The sequence below is a fragment of the Aquarana catesbeiana genome, linkage group LG01 (assembly GCF_042186555.1).
Source record: "Aquarana catesbeiana isolate 2022-GZ linkage group LG01, ASM4218655v1, whole genome shotgun sequence".
Lineage (NCBI taxonomy): Eukaryota > Metazoa > Chordata > Amphibia > Anura > Ranidae > Aquarana > Aquarana catesbeiana.
The window spans coordinates 876920609-876942318 of NC_133324.1; the positions used below are offsets into that span (position 1 = coordinate 876920609).

The 21710-nt window shown below is 41.7% G+C and overlaps 1 protein-coding gene across 2 annotated transcripts in view; it reads left to right on the forward strand.

The window, feature by feature from the left end:
* Window positions 1-21710, forward strand: part of STK32B (serine/threonine kinase 32B) — a 335065-nt gene that overhangs the window by 194211 nt on the left and 119144 nt on the right. For both annotated transcript variants that reach the window (XM_073610257.1, XM_073610249.1), the window contains one exon: window positions 9816-9905. In XM_073610257.1, coding sequence (XP_073466358.1) covers window positions 9816-9905 — 90 coding nt within the window. The remainder of the gene's footprint in view (window positions 1-9815; window positions 9906-21710) is intronic.

A 21710-nucleotide genomic window follows, 5' to 3' on the forward strand; every position in this document is an offset into this window, starting at 1 on the left:
TAACTAGTTGGTAAAGGTTAGTGTTAGGTAAAAATTACAGGTATTACCCTGTTGGTTTAAGCTTGATTGAGTTTATTTTGGTTGGGAGAAATGACAGAGTAGAATTGGGGTGTGACCACCTGCATTCTGTTGAGAGTGATGCCTTGTTTGTCCAGTGAGAGGTGCTGGAGGATAGGTAAATTGGAAACAGGATACAGTTAGTTGTATGGGTTACCCTGAACCAATCATTAATTTGAATGGGCAGGGGCTTTCAGGCCTATATAAACTGTGGGTCACATGCTCAGAGGGAGTCTGGCTGATGGGAAAAGAATGGCAGAGGAAGACAGCATGTAGAGACTGGTGCAGCTCAAGAGCTCTCCCCTCTAGGGAGGGGTACGTGCCATTCGGGGAGGAGAAATGGAGGAGATAACAGGAGGAATCTGCAACATTTAACAGGAGAAGACTGCTACTACCAACAGGAGAAGGACTGGGAGAGGACCCTCTATGGCAAGCATGGACGGTTGCTCAGGAGTACACGTGAGTGTAAACCCAGGGAAACAGTTATTCCAAAGACTGAGGGTGTTAAGGTGCTGACCGTGGAGTCTTAAAGAGTTATCACCCTGGAGAAATCCAAACAGTCAGTCTAAGAACTTTATTCAGAGTATCGTTCTTCGGACATAATTTGGGAATGCTGTACGGTTGGGAAGTAGTAGTAAACAGGAGGGAGAAGATATGCAGACCATTACAGGAACCAAGTTTTTAAAGGCAGCTCATATTTCTTGAGGATCTACTTACATTCTTTTCAGCTATGCACCAATGGAAAGAATAAAGTTTCACGTTTATTCGTTTAAGACTGTCTGCTGTGTCATCAAGTTCAAGGAAGGGGGGGGGTAATAGAACCACATTGGCGAAAAGGATAGAACTACCCAGCAGCTCCTACAGGGGTAGTGCGCTACACGTGTAATGTCAGTAGTGTCTTTTCTAGGCGTTTTGTTCAATAGTTCAATAGAAAGGCTGTCTTAAAACAAAGTGTGAGTTTACTTTATCACACTTGGCATCAACTTGAAAATAAATACAAAGGTAAAACTTCATACAGCTTGATGTAGCAAAACAAAAGATATTAGGAATAAAAACTGTAGTAAAAGAAAATACAGGAAAATAATTTGTTTCTTGCTTTCTCTATTGTCATAGAAGTGTCTTGTTAGAACAGCTGTTTAGGAGTTAGGCTGAATATAGGCCTAAAGTAAACAAAATGTCTTCAGTGTATGAAAGCGTGTGTAATGAAAGTGTCCCCTTCTGTGTGTGAAGAGAGAGTGAGTCAAGAAGTGTGTGTGTCGAAGTGTGTGTGTGTGTAAGTGTGTGCTAAGCCTTTGTGACCCTGTTTTTTATACTATTTCAAATCTATAAGTCAGCAAAATGCAACTATAGCCGTATATAGTTTGAGCTAAAGGTAAAATTTTATCGTATTAGTAATTATGTAAATATTCACTTTGCTAATAGCTGACACATCTTTTAAACTTCTTTGACTGACAGAAACATATAACAGTATTCTATAAAAAAAAAAACCTGTAGTGTTTACCCTCTACTAAATGGCCAAATCCATATTAAACTATAATAGAATAAATATATATATATATAATGCTAACCATAACATACAAGGCCATTCACAACATCGCCCCCATCTACATCACCAACCTCATCTGCAGATATCACCCAAATCGTCCCCTCCGCTCCTCCCAGGACTTCCTGCTCTCTAGCTCCCTTGTTACCTCCTCCCATGCTCGCCTTCAGGACTTCTCCAGAGTCTCTCACATCCTCTGGAACTCCCTGCCCCAGTATGTCCGATCAGCCCCTAACCTGTCTACCTTTAGGAGATCCCCGAAAACTCATTTATTCAGGGAAGCCTATCCCACACCCACATAACAACTGTCCCCGAGCCACCCCCATCAAATCATTCTCTGCAGCTATTACTTTTTGTACCACCACCCCCTCCCTTTAGAATGTAAGCTCTACGAGCAGGGTCCTCCTGTACCTTTTGTATTGAAATGTACTGTAATTGTGTTGTCCCCCTATACATTGTAAATCGCTGCGTAAACTGTTGACGCTATATAAATCGCGTATAATAATAATAATATATATATATATATATATATATATATATATATATATATAATTTCACACAAATTCTAACTAGCTAACTAATTAAGTAACTATGTCAAATAACTATATTATGGATAATCTATGATTTACTTTTTAAAAGATCTCTTCAAACATTTTTTGCTCAATTCTATGACACATTACTCTATGTGTATTCCTTTCTGTGAAACCACTGACCTACTAACCTTAAGTCATAAACTCTGGACATGGAGAACAACTGGTACAAAAATGACGTTCACACACCTAACTATTTCAAGATCTGTCTTTTACTGAGCTAAGTGAGCTTTTTCAAAGTCACAGCTTAAAAGGGGACACAAACAGCATAAATACAGATCTTGGTAATAAAGCCAAATTAATACAATTGTTCTACAGTCTACCGAAGGGGCCCCTCTGATAATCCTGAATAAAAATGGCAGTAATTCCTACCTGAAAAACATAGGGAGACGGTGTTAACTGTCTTACGTGACCGTCAAGGGCTATTGCCACTCCTGCCTCAGATGTATCCAAAGGAAGACTTTGCCTCACCAAGCTGCCCCAATGGACCATCTTCAGAGCCAGGGACCCCTGGAGCTGGTGTGCACTGACTTTCTGTGCTTGGAGCCTGATCTGAGTGGACAGAGCAATATCCTGTTAATAACTGACCACTTCACTCGGTATGCCCAGGCATTTCCCATGATGGACCAACAAGCATCCACGGTGGCCAAGATCTTAGTAGAGAAGTTCTTTGTGCACTATGGCCTACCCCAAGGTATCCACTCCGATCAAGAAAGAGACTTCGAGAGCAGTCTTATTAAGAGACTTTTAGACCTCCTGGGCATTAAGAAGTTTAGAGCCACCCTGTACCATCCTCAAGGGGATCCTCAACCAGAGAAGACCGAACTCTCCTGAATATGCTCGGGACTCTAACTTCAGAGCAAAAGCAGCACTGGAGCAAGCACATAGCGGCTATTGTGCATGCTTATAACAGCACCGCAAATGATGCCACAGTATACTCCCCCTACCGTTTCATGTTTGGGCGGGAGGCCCGGCTGCCAGTAGACTTGGCTTTCGGCAGGTCCCTGGACTATACCCCAGCAACGTCCCACAGAGGGTATGTGGACCACCTGTGGAGAAGCCTGAAGACTGCCTATGATAAGGCTCAAGCTGCCTCAGCTGCCCAAGGACAGAGGAACAAGAGAAACTTCTACCTCAGGGTACGAGTGCAGGACTTGCAACCAGGTGACAGAGTGCTGCTGAGGAATCTGGGTGTCCCTGGGAAGCACAAATTGGCTGATCGCTGGAAGTCACAGCCCTATGTCATCTGCAAACAGCTCCCAGGGCTCCCAGTGTACCAGAGCCAGCCAGAGGGAAGCACAGGCCCGCTGAAGACTTGGCATCGCAATTATCTGTTGCCTCTGTCGGAGGCAGTTCATGTGCACCACAGCCAGATTCTCAGTCAACACCCACAGCCTCTCAGAGATGCCGACCAGTGACTAGATCTCAGTCTGTACCTCTTGCTGTAGATGACAGCGAAGATGAAGAGATGGGAATAGACTGGTTCTGGCCATCTCAAACACCAGAGTCTGCTACCCCACCTCCTTCTCCTTCCAAGGTGACAGACATTGGGATTCTCAGACCAGAGCTTCCTGAAATTGTGCCTCAGAATAAACCTCTGAAAGATCTTGAAGACCCCCAATCTTCCTTGCTGGCAGCAGATTCTGAGGATTTTTCTCCATTCATTGAAGCTGAAATGCAGGAAGCTGAAGTGGATGTGCAGGAGGAAGACTTGGCCGTGGATGAAGACAATACCAGTGTCCCTGTAACACCAGTGCCTAAGGAACAGAGAGAGCAGAGAGTGACTAACTAAGTGACTAACCTATGATGCTCTGGGTGAAAGCTCTGATGAGGTCGTTCCCACTTCCAAAAGGACTCTTGAAGTGCCTGGTCCTTCCACTGCTAATTTGCAGGAGGACAACCCCAACTCACCCCCTGGTACATCTATACAAGACACTCCAGTGTCAGTGGCGTGTGTACAGAACAACCTCCCTTCCTACGACAATTGGTGGGAGGTTCCTCTAGCAACTCTGTGTCATGATATGAGCTGCCTGAGCTTGGGCTCTTCTTATGAAGATGCAAATTGTTTACTGTCATGTGTGCATTAACCTATTTCCTTCCCTTGACATAAGTATGTAACAGGTCAAGGACTTTTATTTCCTTTGGCGGACCAAAGGTTCTTTAGTGGGGGGAGGATATAGCAGGGAGCTGGTTATCTTACCTGCAGTACCAGATGACATTCTGCAACATTGCTACAGTGAAACGGTTTCCCTCTAGTGACAGCAAAGACTGTGTCCTTAAATCCTGCCAGCAGAGTGAATACCAGAAAGCAAAGCATACAGGGAATTGTAGTTCCAGGACTCAAGTTTCACATTGGGATTTCACTGTTTATGGACTACAACTTCCAGACTGCTGAAGAGAGAAGAACAGGCTGCTGGGAGAGACTATAAGTGGGATGGATTGAAGCCTGGCAAACTCTCTTGGGACCCTGACCTGGATCTATGAGCAGGGACTCTGCGATCGTGTGTTCTGTGACCGAGTCGTGGCTTGTGCAAAAAGATTCATCAAGCGGGTGATCGAGGGGGGAATGGGTGGGCAGCATCACCTCACTGTTCAGCGGCAGCCTGGAGTCTGCTCCAGCTTCCTCTGTACTACCACCACATCAGATCTGGGTAGGCGGAGGTCAGGCGCCATCCCCTGAGCCAGGACCCTGAGGGAGGATCCAGAAGGAGCAACTTTCATCCAGAGGTACCCTCTGCATTTTCGGTCACAGGAGTGGTGAGCGGGCGCTCGCTCATTTAATTGCAATAAAGACATCTCTCTTCTTGTTGCTTTGCTGGTATCAATAATGCTACAGGATTGACATTCACTTAACTTCATAGACTCTGTATACAGACATCTGTGTTCCATACTGCTGGTGTTTACAGTCCCTCTGGATACAATACCTTTCCAGCAAGCAGTCACAGCGCCACCTTGTGTTTAGTTTACACAGAAAGATCCAGCATTCTCTTCTGGTTAAGTTCATGTTAGCTTAACTGCTCTTAAAGTGCTAGCTGAAGACCACAAGATTCATCTTAACTACGGAGTTACTGTTAACCCCCTTTTGTTCTCCTGACCCTTTCAACAGACTATTGTTGTCTAACCTAAAGGTGATCCTTCAGGTAGCTGGACTCTGCTTAAAAAGAGGCCAATCAAGCCACGGTTATAACTGTTCTTACTGAATGTTTGCTATTTGCCTTGTTGTGGGCCTGTGGGTTGAGGTACAGGGAGGAGAGGTTTGACACAGCTTAAAGGGGTTGGTCCTTTGCCTCTCTATACCTGTTCGCATAGGTATCATTAGTGTGAACTGAGGTTCTGTTGTGTTTAACTGCACTGTGTTTCCCTGAATCATTAATAGTAATTTGTCACTTAAACTAAGATTTTTTATCTAACGTACATGTTTATGCTATATATTATTTTTGTCACTTTTGTCTCAGTAAACATACCTTCTGGTTTACCACAGTTGTGTTTCGCAATAATACTGCAGATTAGGTGTGCCAGAGGGATTGGGACTGTTCTTAGGGTTGAGAGGCAGAGTGCAGAAACAAATATACAATAAGCAGCTCCTCCAGGGGGTAGCGCTACACCAGTAAAGTAAGAGGGCACTTCTACATTGACTAGCAATGTAAGGGGGCACTTTTCAAGGGACCACATATGTAAGGGGGCACGTTTCCACTGGCCACTAGTGTAAAGGTACACTCAAATTTTTCATGTTTTGTTTCTTTTTTGGCCATTATTATTAGTAGTATTAATATTAATTTTAATGACTAGTATTAATAATAATTGTGTTATCTAGAGCATAATGGTGTTCCGCACCCTTATGTCAAATCCTCTAGGTCCAGCAAATTCTTTGCTATTTTGTTTTTTTCTTGTACTTTCTATATATCACACTAATATAACATAACGGTAGATACATTTTTTAGCAGGGGTTCCCTAGGACCTGGAAATAGTTTCAAGGTTACATTGTGTTTTTGGATTACAGGAGCCTATGGACCCCCCATACTTTCCTAAGCAACTGGTGAAGAAATACATGGTTTAACCTCATACTGATATGATATTATATTATATTAGTGAGAACTGCTTTAATTCCTGGTGATGGAATCTGCCGGTGCAGTGCTTTCACCCTGAACTCTGTTCCAATGCCCAATGATAGCGCTATTATCAGTTCTTTACTATCCATTGTGTCAGGGAGTTTATTATGAATGACTGCACATTTCTGTAATCTGTAATTCAGAGCCAGTGCTCCTGTTGGCTGGCGCCGCTATATTTCCCAGCATTAAGTATCTGAAAGAAATACTAATGGCTCATTAATGTACAAGAGGGCAATCTCTCTGACCTGAGGCTTTATTTCCAAAGGTTTTCCGGCTCTGTTGTTGGAGATGCAGATTTTAATATTTCACTATTTCTAAAGTCTGTCTCCACACACTGACCCTATTTCTGGCTGCTCAGCCATGTGTAGAATCTCCTTGATTTACTGTTCTCGCTAATGAGGTGTGAAGCACAGCAGAATGTATACCTAGAGAGAGACATAAACCACATTACGGTCCAATCTTCAGAGAAAAGCGGAGAGTCAAAGAATCAGTGGGTCATCACCATGCTTAAATGTCATTAGTGTCGTTTTGGTTAACCAGTTATCAACTTAAAGGGACATAACTCCATCATTTTCTTAGCTATTTACCAACAGGCAGAGACAAAATATATCTGGGTCGCATTATCAGTTTGCAACATGCTGCTATCTAGTTCACCTTGTAAAACAAACCACTCAGTTTAAAATATAAATGAAAGGCAAAACATTTTTGTATAGATATGAAAAAAGATTACAAATACCTTTTTTCCACTTTTTATAAGTGATCACATTCTCTCTGTTCTCAGCTGCAAAAGAACTGGGGGAGGAAAAGCAGCAGCACACTGAGCCTCCAAGCGAATGGCTGTGCAGCGGGGGGGTGTCAGGTCAAGTCCGAACATTGGAGAAGAGCACACGAGGTCCCAGCACAGCTAGAGAACTGACCACAGTGTGTTCTCCTGCTTAGTGTGGTCAGTTTTTAACAGAAAGCAGAGGGACTGGCAGGAACACCAGGAATTTCACATAAAGGAAGCAATACAAAGAGAACAGGACACATCTTCATACAAGTACATGGTACAGCAGGCGCATATCAGGAATATGAAATGTTGGGGTAACAAACACTTTAATGTGCCTTATTTAAAATAATACTGTCTTGTTTTTTCATTTAAAAATAACAAACATGCTATACTTACCTGCTCTCTTCTGTGGTTTTGCACAGAGAAGCCCGGATCCTCCTCTTCTTGGGTCCCTCTTCGGCGCTTCTGGCCCCTCCCTCCTGCCGAGTGCCCCCACTGCAAGCAGCTTGCTATGTGGGTACCGGAGCCAAGCTGCTGCTCTGTGTGTCCATTCAGACATGAAGCCATGGCTCAGCCCCGCCCCCTCATCATTGGCTCACTGACTTTGATTGACAGCAGCAGGAGCCAATGGCACTCCGCTGCTGTCTAAGGCCAATCAGGAAGGAGAGTCCCAGCCAGCCGAATCTCTCATGCAACATCACTGGATCGAGATGGGCTTAGGTAATTATTAGGGGGGCTGAGGGGGGCTACTGCACACAGAAGGGCTTTTATCTTCATGCATAAAATGCATTAAGATAGAAGAAAAACATTCTGCCTTTAAAATCACTTTAAAGTGTGCATATAGCCTTTTTTATAGAGTAGGTAAGGGTTCAAACCCTTGTCAGGTTAAGTTTTGCTGTCTTTGTACTATTGCTATTGGGGAAATCCCCCTGTACTTTTTATCTCAGAAAAGCAACAGGAAGCTAGAGGAAATCTCCCAAAGTCAGGGAAATTCCTCTCTTTCATTTTTCCCCTCACATCTTCTTTTGGGGGGTACCCTTAAATTATTTTACCCCACTTTCTTTCTCAGTGACAATGATCATCAGTACAAATAGAGTGGAAAAATCTTCCCAATGGGGACATAGCAGTAAAAAGTAACTAACCCATCCCCCATGCTATCAAAAACTTTGTAAATTTTGTGGCTAGAGATACTCTGTAATGAATGACCCACATCTGTTTTCTTATTTTGCAAATTCATGCAATGTCTAATGGGTACAGTAGGTGGAGGATGGGGAGCCACTTTGGAGGTTTTTGTATATCCCAGGCAATGTTCTGTGTCCTGGAATAGCGGACCCAGCTGTCCATGTGTGTGTTAGTTCCTGGTATATGGGCAAGATAGGTTAGTCTTATGCCCCATACACACAATCAGACATTCTGCCAGAAAAAGTTGGATGTGAGCTCTTGGTCAGAAATTCCAACCGTGTGTATGCTCCATTGGACTTTTGTTGGCAGAATTCCAGCCAGCAAAAGATTGAGAGCAGGTTCTCTATTTTTCGGTCGGAAAAAGTTCCTATCCGAAAATGCTTTTGTCTGTATGCAATTCGGACGCGCAAAAATCACGCATGCTCGGAAACAATTTGACACATGCTCGGAAGCCATGAACTTTATTTTCTCGGCTCATGGTAGTGTTGTACATCACCGCGTTCTTGGCGGTCGAAAGTTGAGAGAACTTTTGTGTGACCGTGTGTATGCAAGGCAAGCTTGAGCGGAATTCCGTCAGAAAAACCATCCATGATTTTTCCGACGGAAATTCCACTCATGTGTAAGGGGCATTAGAATGTTGCTGCAAGTAGATTTAGAGTTAGTTTTAAGCTGAACTTTAAGGGCTCCTTCACATTGGGGTGTATGTTTGCACTTCCTTGTGTTAAAGCACTTGGTGTAAGGTAGCCAAAATGAATAACCTGTCAACGCACCTCAATGCACAGAAAACTGCTTGCCCAATTCTATAAGTGCAACCCAGACACAGCATATGTGTCCATGCTCTGCAGTGCACATTCATTTACATGTGTTTCAGTGCACTGTAGATGTGTGCATGGATGCAGTCCATGCAGTGCACATTTATGTCTCCTTTGTGACAAAGCCCTAAATCTTACTTTGGATTATATAAAAAGCTGGCCATATATGGTTCAGTTTTTTTGTTTAGCCAGCAAGTTGAAGGAAAAAAACGGAACTGATTCCATTATCCACACATTCGAGCTGGATGGGGGAATCTTCCCTGCTGCACCATTTTATTCTGACAGCAGGGAGAGGACACCGCTGTCAGAATACACAGATCAGCAGCTGCAGCCATTGGCTGCAGCTGCTGATCAAGTGGCTTTTTTCCAACAGTGCGATCAGTAGATCAGCTTCTGTTCAACTGCAGTGCCACACATAGATCGAAATCTGGACAGTCCCCCTTGAACTGACCAACTTTCGACCCATCTATAGGCAGTTTAAGAGTTTGTGTCCCAGCCATGTGAGCTCTATGATAATACAGAGCAATGGTATGTTGAATTTGTCTTTCTACACTTGTACCTGATTGTACAATGTTCTATGATAATAATACAGGATTAGCACTGCTCAGAATGGTGATGACACCATTCCTTGTAAAGAGAATTAAGTGATCTCAAAAGTTTGTACTACAGAATGAATTCAGTAAGCTAACAAAAGGCATTGCTTCTATTTTCACTTTCCTGGTTTCTAAAAATGTGTTTCCTCTATCATTACAGGTCATGTGCACATTACAGATTTTAATATTGCAACAATTCTAAAAGGATCAGAGAAAGCTTCATCCATGGCAGGGACAAAGCCTTACATGGGTAAGTGTTCACTTACATTCTGCTTGTCTGTATTTAATACTGAATTTCGTTTTCACAACATATTAATTGACTTATGCCGCGTACACACGATGTGACTTTCCGGCAGAAAAGGTCCGACGGAATCATTCCATCGGATATTCTGATCGTGTGTGGGTTTCAACGGACTTTTTCTTTAGAAAATTCTCACGGACCTAGAAATTCCAGAAAACCGTTCGTCTGTATGCTATTCCGACGGACCAAAAACGACACAAGGGCAGCTATTGGCTACTGGCTATTGACCTTCCTTTTTCTAGTCCCGTCGTAGGTCATCGTGTTCTAAACGATCGGACTTTGGTGTGATCATGTGTAGGCAAGTCCGTTTCAGCGGAACTCCGTCGAAAAAAACGTCAGAGTTTATTCTGACGGAAAAACGGTCGTGTCTACACGGCATAAGATCATGTAAAGAAAAAAAATCTTCTAAGGTCTTGTTTCTAAGTGCCAACCAGTGGTCATAACAGGTGGTTGACCTGCGTTTTACCAACCCCCAAATGCCAAGCCGCAAATCACGCTAAAATTCATACAACATGTCATATTTGACAAACGCAACCCATTCAAGTGAATAGGAGCACAGTGAAACTGCAAGTAATGCACACAGGTGTGGCACGGTGGGCTTTCGAAGGTCAAAACAGGCTTTCAGGAGGTGACATATTGTTTTTTTTTCATGAATTTCTTTTCAGAGGGGTGGTAAACTCTACTGCACATGTAAATGTGGCCTATAAGCCTTTTTATACTGTAACTGTCATTACAGTAAATTCTCTAGGGGTTGCAATGCCTAACACCGCGTACACACGATCGGAAATTCGGCCAGCAAAAGATAGATGAGAGCTTTTGGTCAGAAAATGCAACCGTGTGTATGCTCCATCGGACTTTTGCTGGCCGAATTCCAGCCAGCAAAAGATTGAGAGCATGTTCTCAATTTTTCGGTTGGAAAAAGTTCCTATCCGAAAATGCGATCATCTGTAGCAATTCTGACTCGCAAAATTCCTATGCATGCTCGGAAGCATTGAACTTAATTTTCTTGGCTCATCGTAGTGTTGTACGTCACCGCGTTCTTGAAGGTCAAAAGTTCTGCGAACTTTTGTGTGACCGTGTGTATGCAAGGCAAGCTTGAGCGGAATCCCGTCATATCTTTTTCTGACCAAAATCCCGATCGTGTGTACGCGGCATAAAGACACATATTCCGCCAGCATTTTGGGACATTCTCAAAATATAGATGTGTGAGTGGGCTTGCAAAAAGAAAGGAGGCAACACATTCTGTTCCTCCTGATAAAGCGGGGTTATCCCGGCATCATCTTTCCCCATCTGGACCCCCCCAAGCAATCCTTAATTCATATTGTTAGTTAGTTATAGTTGTATGCTGTCAATGTGGGGTATCCTTGGGGAAGTGATATTTTCAGGAGGTGTTTTCCTGCTTACAGCATGATTACCTCTGTTTTAACCTGTTGGATTTTATGTTTTTTATGTAATAAAATTGTGTTTTATCTCAGTAATATTGTGTCTGTTGCACCTTAAAAATCCATTGTGTTTAAATTTTTCTCTATTGCATTTTGGGAACAGCCTAAATGCTTTCCCCCCGGTGCTGAACTTTACACAAAAGAGAATAATAAAAGTAATTGTTATTACAGCAGGGCCATTTTTCATCAGAAAAAAACAGGAACAGCCACCGAGAACTACTGGCTAATTTCTATCTAATGGTCTAATCAGGTCTATTATTGTGTAATGCAATAGAATATGTCACTGCCAAACTACCTGAAAGCTAAAAAAAAAAATCAAAGCCAAATATTTTCTGCAGGTGTATGCTATTACTGCAACTGTATGTGAAAATCATATTTTTTTTATAACACCACATACAGCTTATGGCATCCCCTAAGCATATTATTTAAAGGAATCATGTATTTTCAAGGTTGCTCTTGAAGCAACATCAAAAGACTCCCTCCCTGCTGTATGGTATTTACTTATTTATTTTTGCATTGGTACATGTCCCCCATGGCAGTAGCCAGCTTCCCAGTTTTGACAGTAGCTTGCCTATTAGCCATAAAAATGGCCAGAATCAACTAACAAACATGCATCTTTATAAACTTCAATGGGATTCTCATCTAAGTTTGAGTTCACTGAATTTTGAGCAAGATTTACTGATCCCTTGCTGAATTGAACCTGGACAGATTTGCCCATGACTACATCTCATAAAATTATAAAAGCATACCAGCTACCTTTGCTTTTGTTGTCAGACATTTTTTTTATTTTTAGCCACCCAGTGCAATGGGTTTACCAAAATCCATGTGGTTTGCATGATTGTGGGTAAAATGGGGGCAGGGCTTTTTAATATTGGTAGGTATGAAAATGATGTATGCTAATACAATGAAATATTTCACAATGGAATGATTGTGTAAGTAATCATCGTATCGCCTTATTGAAACAATGCCATATTTTATGTAGCGTTGACATATTGAAAGGGCAGAGTATACCATTCTGCTGTTTCTCGACCTTTAAATGTAGTCACTTAATAAGAGAGAGGGGGGATAAAAAAATTCAGGCGACTGAATTTCTCAGTGTTTTGTATGTTAATCCATTTTTTGAAACACCTACACATACCTAAGTAGATAAGTGCAGGCTAAAATTTTCACTTAGGACCACTGAAAATATGAATCAGTGATACCATCTATGCTGCATACTGTATTAACCTGAATTTAGTTTTATTTTATATAAATGATCATTCTACTTTAATCACACGGCCTGCTTGGATGTACAAAGCTTTCAAGCAATTTACATTTTGTTTTCTGTATTCTGTTTACTTTCACCATTTTTAATGGTGTTGGTCTTTTCAAAATTGATTAAAAAGAGGCTGAAATTATTTATTACCCCCATCGTGTATTCTTAGTGCACATGAAGATCCATTGACTGTACCACTTGCACATTTAGCTATCGACTTTGCCACAAGATTTCAAGGGCTTGTGCAATTCCATCAATAAAGTAAAATGCCATTACATAACATGATAACTTCATAAGTATGAACGGCATTGATTTTTTTAATAAGGTTCAAAATATTCTAAAAGAGAAGAGAGAAGAGATATATCCAGGTAATAAATGCAGAAGAGTTGCAGCAATGTGCAGCAGTGTAGTTCATAGGCACGGCTAGGATGCTAAATGATCTGTGACACCCTTTGGCACCTTTTATAAAGAATGGGATTTGTTACTAAATATGGATGTGGTTGAAGTTAATGTAATGTGTAATGTAATATGTAAGCCGACAGCCACTGACCTCCAATAAATGACCATCAATGAAGATGGAATTATTGCAGCCACTTACTGCCACTAATACAAATGGTGAGGTTTACCCTTAATGTGAATGGCACAAAGCTGGGCTTATTTCACTTCCACACCACAAATGATACACTTTAAAATTATATCCACATACATTATGGGCCATGCCTTAAAGTGATGCTGAGCAGTGCTTGCCACCTCCTTCTTGATGCCTTCAACCTCCGAACTATTTTCAAATCTTGGCAACTTTGCAGGAGATAGCGTATCTGAGCTCTGGCATGTCAGATGAATGGATATGCTAAGTTCAGTACCTCTGAATAAAGTTGCAACCAAAATTAAAGCTGCTGCTCCATCAGCTAGTTCTACTCCCACCTCCAGCATGTATGATATTTAATTTCATATTTATTACCAAGTATAATTTTGATGCATGGAGGTGTTAAAAAATATCCACCCTGGCTGCTGAATATGGCGCTGGCCCCAGGTCTGATGGCAGGTGCCCATATCGCTCAACTTTTTAAGATAAGAATGAGGGACACCTATTAGCAAAAGTATTTAGGCATAGGACACACCCCCTGACAAGGAAAACGTATACAAAAAAAGATTAGTTAAACCCACAAGTGCTTTTTTCTACCAGTACTATTCCTTTACTGGCTTTTAAATTTTACAAATGCAGCAATTTAGAAATTGGATGAAAATTTTAGCATTGAAAAAAACTTTTTGAAAGATAAATAGTGACTTTTATATACAACTATATAGATCAGACCAAAATGTGAGACACATGAGGAGGAAAGAGGGACAGAGGGACTTTGTTCCAAATCAGGGACAGCCCCTCAAAATCAGGGACAGTTTGGAGCTATGGGTGCCCTGCAAAACAAACAGTATACTCATTGATAATTCACTGGCTTAGCATCACCACCATTTCTGCAGATGTTTGTGCTACCTGTAGCTGTGAGGGGAGTCCTACAGGATGGTAATGTTAAATTGCTCAAGGATGTCTCAGCCATATCTTTGTCAAGTACAATCACATGATATGGTTTGTCACACAGTGGAAGCGTGACAACATGCTGTTTAGGCAAAAAAAACAACAACTACAAAACCAACAGTGTAGTACCTTCTGATAAAGTATAATGAATATATATATGTTTAATATATATACTGTGTATATAGATATATACAGTGGGGATGGAAAGTATTCAGACCCCCTTCAAATTTTCACTCTTTGTTATATTGCAGCCATTTGCTAAAATCGTTTAAGTTCATTTTTTTCCTCATTATTGTACACACAGTATCCCATATTGACAGAAAAACACAGAATTGTTGACATTTTTGCAGGTTTATTAAAAAAGAAAAACTGAAATATCACATGGTCCTAAGTATTCAGACCCTTTGCTGTGACACTCATATTTAACTCAGGTGCTGTCCATTTCTTCTGATGATCCTTGAGATGGTTCTACACCTTCATTTGAGTCCAGCTGTGTTTGATTATACTGCTTGGACTTGATTAGGAAAGCCACACACCTGTCTATATAAGACCTTACAGCTCACAGTGCATGTCAGAGCAAAGGAGAATCATGAGGTCAAAGGAACTGTCTAAAGAGCTCAGAGATTGAATTGTGGCATGGCACAGATCTGGCCAAGGTTACAAAAAAATTCTGCTGCACTTAAGGTTCCTAAGAGCACAGTGGCCTCCATAATGCTTAAATGGAAGACATTTGGGAAGACCAGAACCCCTCCTAGAGCTGTCCATCCTGCCAAACTGAGCTATCGGGGGAGAAGAGCCTTGGTGAGAGAGGTAAAGAAGAACCCAAAGATCACTGTGGCTGAGCTCCAGAGATGCAGTCGGGAGATGGGAGAAAGTTGTAGAAAGTCAACCATCACTGCAGCCCTCCACCAGTCAGAGCTTTATGGCAGAGTGGCCCGACGGAAGCCTCTCCTCAATGCAAGACACATGAAAGCCCGCATGGAGTTTGCTAAAAAACATCTGAAGGACTCCAAGATTGTGAGAAATAAGATTCTCTGGTCTGATGAGACCAAGATAGAACTTTTTGGCCTTAATTCTAAGCGGTATATGTGGAGAAAACCAGGCACTGCTCATCACCTGTCCAATACAGTCCCAACAGTGAAGTATGGTGGTGGGAGCATCATGCTGTGGGGGTGTTTTTCAGCTGCAGTGACAGGACGACTGGTTGCAGTCGAGGGAAAGATGAATGCGGCCAAGTACAGGGATATCCTGGACGAAAATCTCCAGAGTGCTCAGAACCTCAAACTGGGCCGAAGGTTTACCTTCCAACAAGACAATGACCCTAAGCACACAGCTAAAATAACAAAGGAGTGGCTTCACAACAACTCCGTGACTGTTCTTGAATGGCCCAGCCAGAGCCCTGACTTAAACCCAAATGAGCATCTCTGGAGAGACCTAAAAATGGCTGTCCACCAACATTTACCATCCAACCTGACAGAACTGGAGAGAATCTGCAAGGAGGAATGGCAGAGGATCCCCAAATCCAGGTGTGAAAAATTTGTTGCATCTTTCCTCAAAAGACTCATGGCTGTATTAGATCAAAAGGGTGCTTCTACTAAATACTGAGCAAAGGGTCTGAATACTTAGGACCATGTGATATTTCAGTTTTTCTTTTTTAATAAATCTGCAAAAATGGCAACAGTTCTGTGTTTTTCTGTCAATATGGGGTGCTGTGTGTACATTAATGAGGAAAAATATGAATTTAAATGAGTTTAGCAAATGGCTGCAATATAACAAAGAGTGGAAAATTTAAGGGGGTCTGAATACTTTCCGTCCCCACTGTATATATGTACATATATATATATAATATTTATATATATATATATATATATATATATACATATATATATATATATATATATATATATATATATATATATATATATATATATATATATATATATATATATATATATATATATATATATATAGTTGTGCTCATAATTTTACATACCCTGGCAGAATTTATGATTTCTTGGCCATTTTTCAGAGAATATGAATGATAACACAAAAACTTTTCTTTCACTCATGATTAATGTTTGGCTGAAGCCATTTATTATCAATCAACTGTGTTTACTCTTTTTAAATCATAATGACAGCAGAAACTACCCAAATGACCCTGATTAAAAGTTTACATACCCCAGTTCTTAATACCGTGTATTGCCCCCTTTAACATCAATTAAGGCTTGAAGTCTTTTGTGGTATTTGTGGATGAGGCTCTTTATCTTCTCAGATGGTAAAGCTACCCATTCCTCTTGGCAAAAAGCCTCCAGTTCCTGTAAATTCTTGGGCTGTCTTGCATGAACTGCACGTTTGCGATCTCCCCAGAGTGGTTCAATGATATTGAGGTCAGGAGACTGAGATGGCCTCTCCAGAACCTTCACTTTATTCTGCTGTAGCCAATGACAGGTCGACTTGGCCTTGTGTTTTGGATGATTGTCACGTTGGGATGTCCAAGTACATCCCATGTGCAGCTTCCTGGCTGATGAATGCAAATGTTCCTCCAGTATTTTTTGATAACATACTGCATTCATCTTGCCATCAATTTTGACCAAATTTCCTGTGCCTTTGTAGCTCACCCATTGACACTCATTGACCTTTTATAAATACACTAATTACAAGCAAACAGATCACGGGTGAGGATGGTTACCATTAATAGCCATTTAAACCCCTTTGTGTCAACCTGTGTGCATGTTATCAGGCCAAAATCACCAGGGTATGTAAACTGTTGATCAGGGTCATTTGGGTAGTTTCTGTTGCCATTATGATTTAAAACACAGTTGATTGATAAGTTCAGCCAAACACTAGCCACGAGTGAAAGAAAAGTTTTTGTGTTATCATTCATATGCTCTGAAAAATGACCAAGAAATCATAAATTCTGCCAGGGTATTTAAACTTATGAGCACAACATTATATAAATATATATATATATTGTTTAGAGGACCATTGTCACTGCAACGGAAAGTGAGAAAAATTTTAATACAACAGGAAAAGAGGGGACGCCTTTCTATGGGGGTGTTTGTTACCTGTAGTAACTGTCTAAAAGGGGAATTCTCTTATATTGAACAGATCTACTCTCACTCCCTGTTATATAAATGGGACAGGAAGTGAGGACAATTGCTCCACATAGAGGCGACAAAACAAAACTGACAAACATTCTAAGCCTTTCTTACTCTGAAAAACAGGAAAAAAGTTTTGGCTACTGTAATATTTTAAGGGTGTCACATAACTACTAGAGTTAGTGTGTTGGAGACCTCACTTACAAAAAGATATTGATCAGATAGAATGAGCCCAAACACAGGCGACAAAAATGGTGAAAGGTCTGAGGGATAAAACATATCAGGAGAGACTGCCAGACTCTGATTCACTTATTGTGCAATCTTGAGCAGGTGTCTCCAAACGTTTTAACCACTTGCCTACTGGGCACTTTCACCCCCTTTCTGCCCAGGCCAATTTTCAGCTTTCAGCTCTGTCGCACTTTGAATGACAATTGTACCCACATAACATTTGTGGCATTTTTTGAGACAGATTTATTTTTTTGCTAAACAAACTAAAAAACACTTAAATTTTTTTTTACTGATAGGTAGCACTTATATGCAGCACTGATAAAGCGGCACTGGTGGGCACTGATAGGTGGCACGGTTAGGCGGCACTGATAGGCTGCACTGATAAGCACTGCTTAGGTGGCATTGATGAGGAGGCACTAGTATTCAACACTGATGAGCACTGATAGGCAGTACTGATAAGCGGTACTGATGGGCACTGATAGGTGGCACGGTTAAGTGGCACTGATGGGCACCGATAGGTTGCACTGGTGGGCACTGATAGGTGACTTTGATGGACTGCACTGATATATGGCACTAATAGGTGGCACTGATGAGGAGGCACTGACAGGCAGCACTGATGGGCACTGATTGGCAGCACTGGTGGGAATTGATTGGCAGCACTGGTGGGCACTGATGGGGCTGCACTGATCATCAGGGCACTGATAAACAAATTCCCTGATTGTCAGTCCAGAGGTCCCCATTGAGGAATGCTGCTTGCCTACGCACTGTCAGCATAAGAAGAGGAATGCCAATAACCGTCATTTCCTGTTTACGCTGTGATCAGCTGTGATTGGACACAGTTGATCACATGGTAAAGAGCCTACATCATAGGCTCTTCACCGTGATTGGTAATGTGCTGTGTCCAAGAGACATGCACTAAACAACTAAACAAAGAGCCAGTTTACATTCCTTCAGACTTCAGGCCAGACTATGGCCAGTGGGAGTAGAAAAATGTCCTGTGTCAGTGGGAGTAAACAATTTCCCAATCTTTGGTATTGGGGGAAGAAAAAATGCCCCATAATTGGTGTCAGTGGGAGGACTAATGCCCCACCATTGGTGTCAGTGAGAGGACTAGTGCCCCACCATTGGTGTCAGTGGGAGGACTAATGCCCCACCATTGGTATCAGTGAGAGGACTAATGCCCCACCATTGGTGTCAGTGGGAGGACTAGTGCCCCACCATTGGTGTCAGTGGGAGGAGCAGTTTCTCGTCATTGGTGCCAGTGGGAGGAATAGTGCCCCAAAGCAAGCAAAGGGCTTAGTCTGGCCTCTGGGCCGCAATTTGGGGACCACTCATCTTGAGAAAAGAAGGGAAAGGGGGACATGATTGAAACCTGTAATTACATTAAAGCTGGCTATACTGCTTGAATTCGGTACAAGGATGTTTGCTCATCTCTATTACTTACGTGTTTGAATCTGACAAATCTATTTCAGCCCTTTACTGAAATAGACAGCTAAATAAATGATATTTCACTGACATGTCATAGATCATTTGATTCCTGAAGCTTTGATAATCATTGATCTCATCGATGCTGCAGGAGTATTGCAGAGTATGTGACATCAAGCTCACAGAGTTTAAACACATTTCATTTAACTGAAGGAGAAATATAACAAAAATCGGGATTATGACATGTACATACGCAAGCTATCGTCATGTGCTTTGCATACAGACTAGATTTCAAAGGAAATTACCTTGGAAGAAGATACCTCAAATAAATGCTTTCAGAAAATGTCATGGAGAGAAGAGCGGGAAAATGAGAAAAATGTACAACATTGCATCACGGCGGTCTAAAAATAGAACGAAATCAAGAAAAACATACGTAGTACAGCTCAACCATATCTAAGTAAAATGTGAATGACTACAATTTTTTAGAGGCAGATAAGGATTCTGACATAAAATATAGGTAGACGCTCAACCTCTAAATCCGATAAGCAGAATCCGATACCAAAAGCTAAGCTTTTTAAGTTAGCAGGTTTAGCTATTTTTATATGCATTTTTATGTGTGTGTGTGTGTAATGGTACTAGTAGAAAAAGACTTTTTAAGAGATATCTTGTGGCCTGTCTTGGTGGATGTGCCTGTAAGGAGCCTGTCGTCTCTTAAAGGTAAGTCATTCAGTACAGAGCAGTGTGATAGAGAGGTTCCATTACTTTTTTTTTCCTATGGCAAGGTCTATCCCCAGTAACTATGTAGTCCTCTCTTCTGGAAAGGGGCTCAATTACCATAAGTGGAGCCAGCAGAGCACCAAGGAAGTGATAAGTGCTTCCCTGAGTACATTGTGAAATCTAACATTGCCAGTGAAGTAAGGAATAAATACTACTAAGATGAAAGCAAGTATAGTGCTTAACTTTCAAAGGTACTGCTGATGTTTGAGTCTTCTGATTTCAGGTGTCAACTACCTTTCTGGGAACGTCACACCCTCTGACACACTAAAGCTAAATAAGGTGGCTTTATTTGAGAAAATATTTCCAAATTATATTCAAACTAAATTCTATTAGTGCGTAGCCAGTTTTACACCAATGTAAGAAGGGGTGTCAGTGGATTTCCACTAACAGTAATGAGACTTGGCTTCCACCGGTACCAGTGCAAAAGGGGACTTTCAACCTGAGACTCCCTAACTACCAATCTCAAAGTGCCATTTTTCCTCCACTCCCTTCCACTTACCACCAACCTCCTTAAAGCAGTAATAAACCCAAAAGCAAACATGTTATTGTATTGCAGCTTACCAATGCTTAGATGTGATAATTTTCTTTTTTAAGCTTTCTTTCTTTCATTTTCACCTGCTGATCCTGCCACTAAGTGTTGTTTTTCAAAAGAACAAGCTCTCCTGCAGATGTAATGCCCTGTACACACGATCGGACTTTCCGAAGGAAAATGTGCAATCGGAGCTTGTTGTCAGAAATTCCGACCGTGTGTAGGCTCCATCGGACTTTTTCCATCGGAATTTCCGACACACAAAGTTTGAGAGCTGGATCTAAAATTTTCCGACAACAAAGTCCGTTCGCGCAAATTCCGATCGTGTATAGACAATTCCGACGCACAAATTGCAGAAAAAAGCAGAAGAGCCCCACTGGCTATTGAACTTCATTTTTGTCGGCTCGTCATATGTGTTGTATGTCACCGCGTTTCTGACGTTCGGATTTTCCAACCAACTTTGTGTGACCGTGTGTATGCAAGACAAGTTTGAGCCAACATCCGTCTGAAAAAATCCGATGGATTTTGTTGTCGAAATGTCCGATCCTGTGTAAAGGGCATAAGAGTTACAGGTTTGGGATAAACCATTTACTACCGACAAGGGTGTTTACAATGGTCAGCTTTTATTTATTTTTGTAAAACCTTTATCCCAAAAGGGATATTATATGCTATTGGGCCCAGTGGCATTTAGTTATGTCCCATTTAGTACTATTAACTCTAAGTAAGACTGTTATGTTTAATAGACAAAGCGTATTAAAAAACTCCCATTACAGTATCTGTAAGCAGGCACAGTAGAGTCCAGTGAAAACGCACGATCTCCGTCCCGGCTGTCAGCAGTGGTCTTGTCTTGGTGATCTGTGTGGGGCTGGCGTCCTGGCCAGTAGGAGTCTCTCAGCGCTCAGACGGGATCCAGAGCGAGGTCTGGAACACAGCTGGAGATCACAGGAGAGGGCTGAAACTCAGCGTAGGGTGGGATGGCATCACGGACGTTATCGCAACGCGTTTCAGAGCGTGTGCACTGGGAAGATGTTTGCAGTGCGCGCTCCTTTGTCAAGCTAACGAGCCTAGGCTATAAACAGCCTTTTTATGTGTCTTGCTGGTGCTGCCATCTGATGGAGAAAGTTGTAATTGCTCTCCATACATACAATAGCCAATTTTGCAATTTATTTATCACTGGATGTTCACTATTTCATGCATGTTCTTGATAGCTGCTGTAATAGATATCCTTTGAGTCTATAATATTTACTGTAGCACAGGTATCTAAGCAATTATAGCACTTCTAAGTATGCAGAATATCTTCTGCTCCCATGGTGGTTCTTCCTGTTGGCTTGTACAGCGGTACAGAATGTGTAGGCCACAAGGAGGAACCACTGCATGTAGTGGGGGGAACTGGTATTCGACTCACACAGAAGAAATGAAAACCTGCATCGGCCAGGGAGCAGTGAAGCGGCAACGCTTCGAAACTC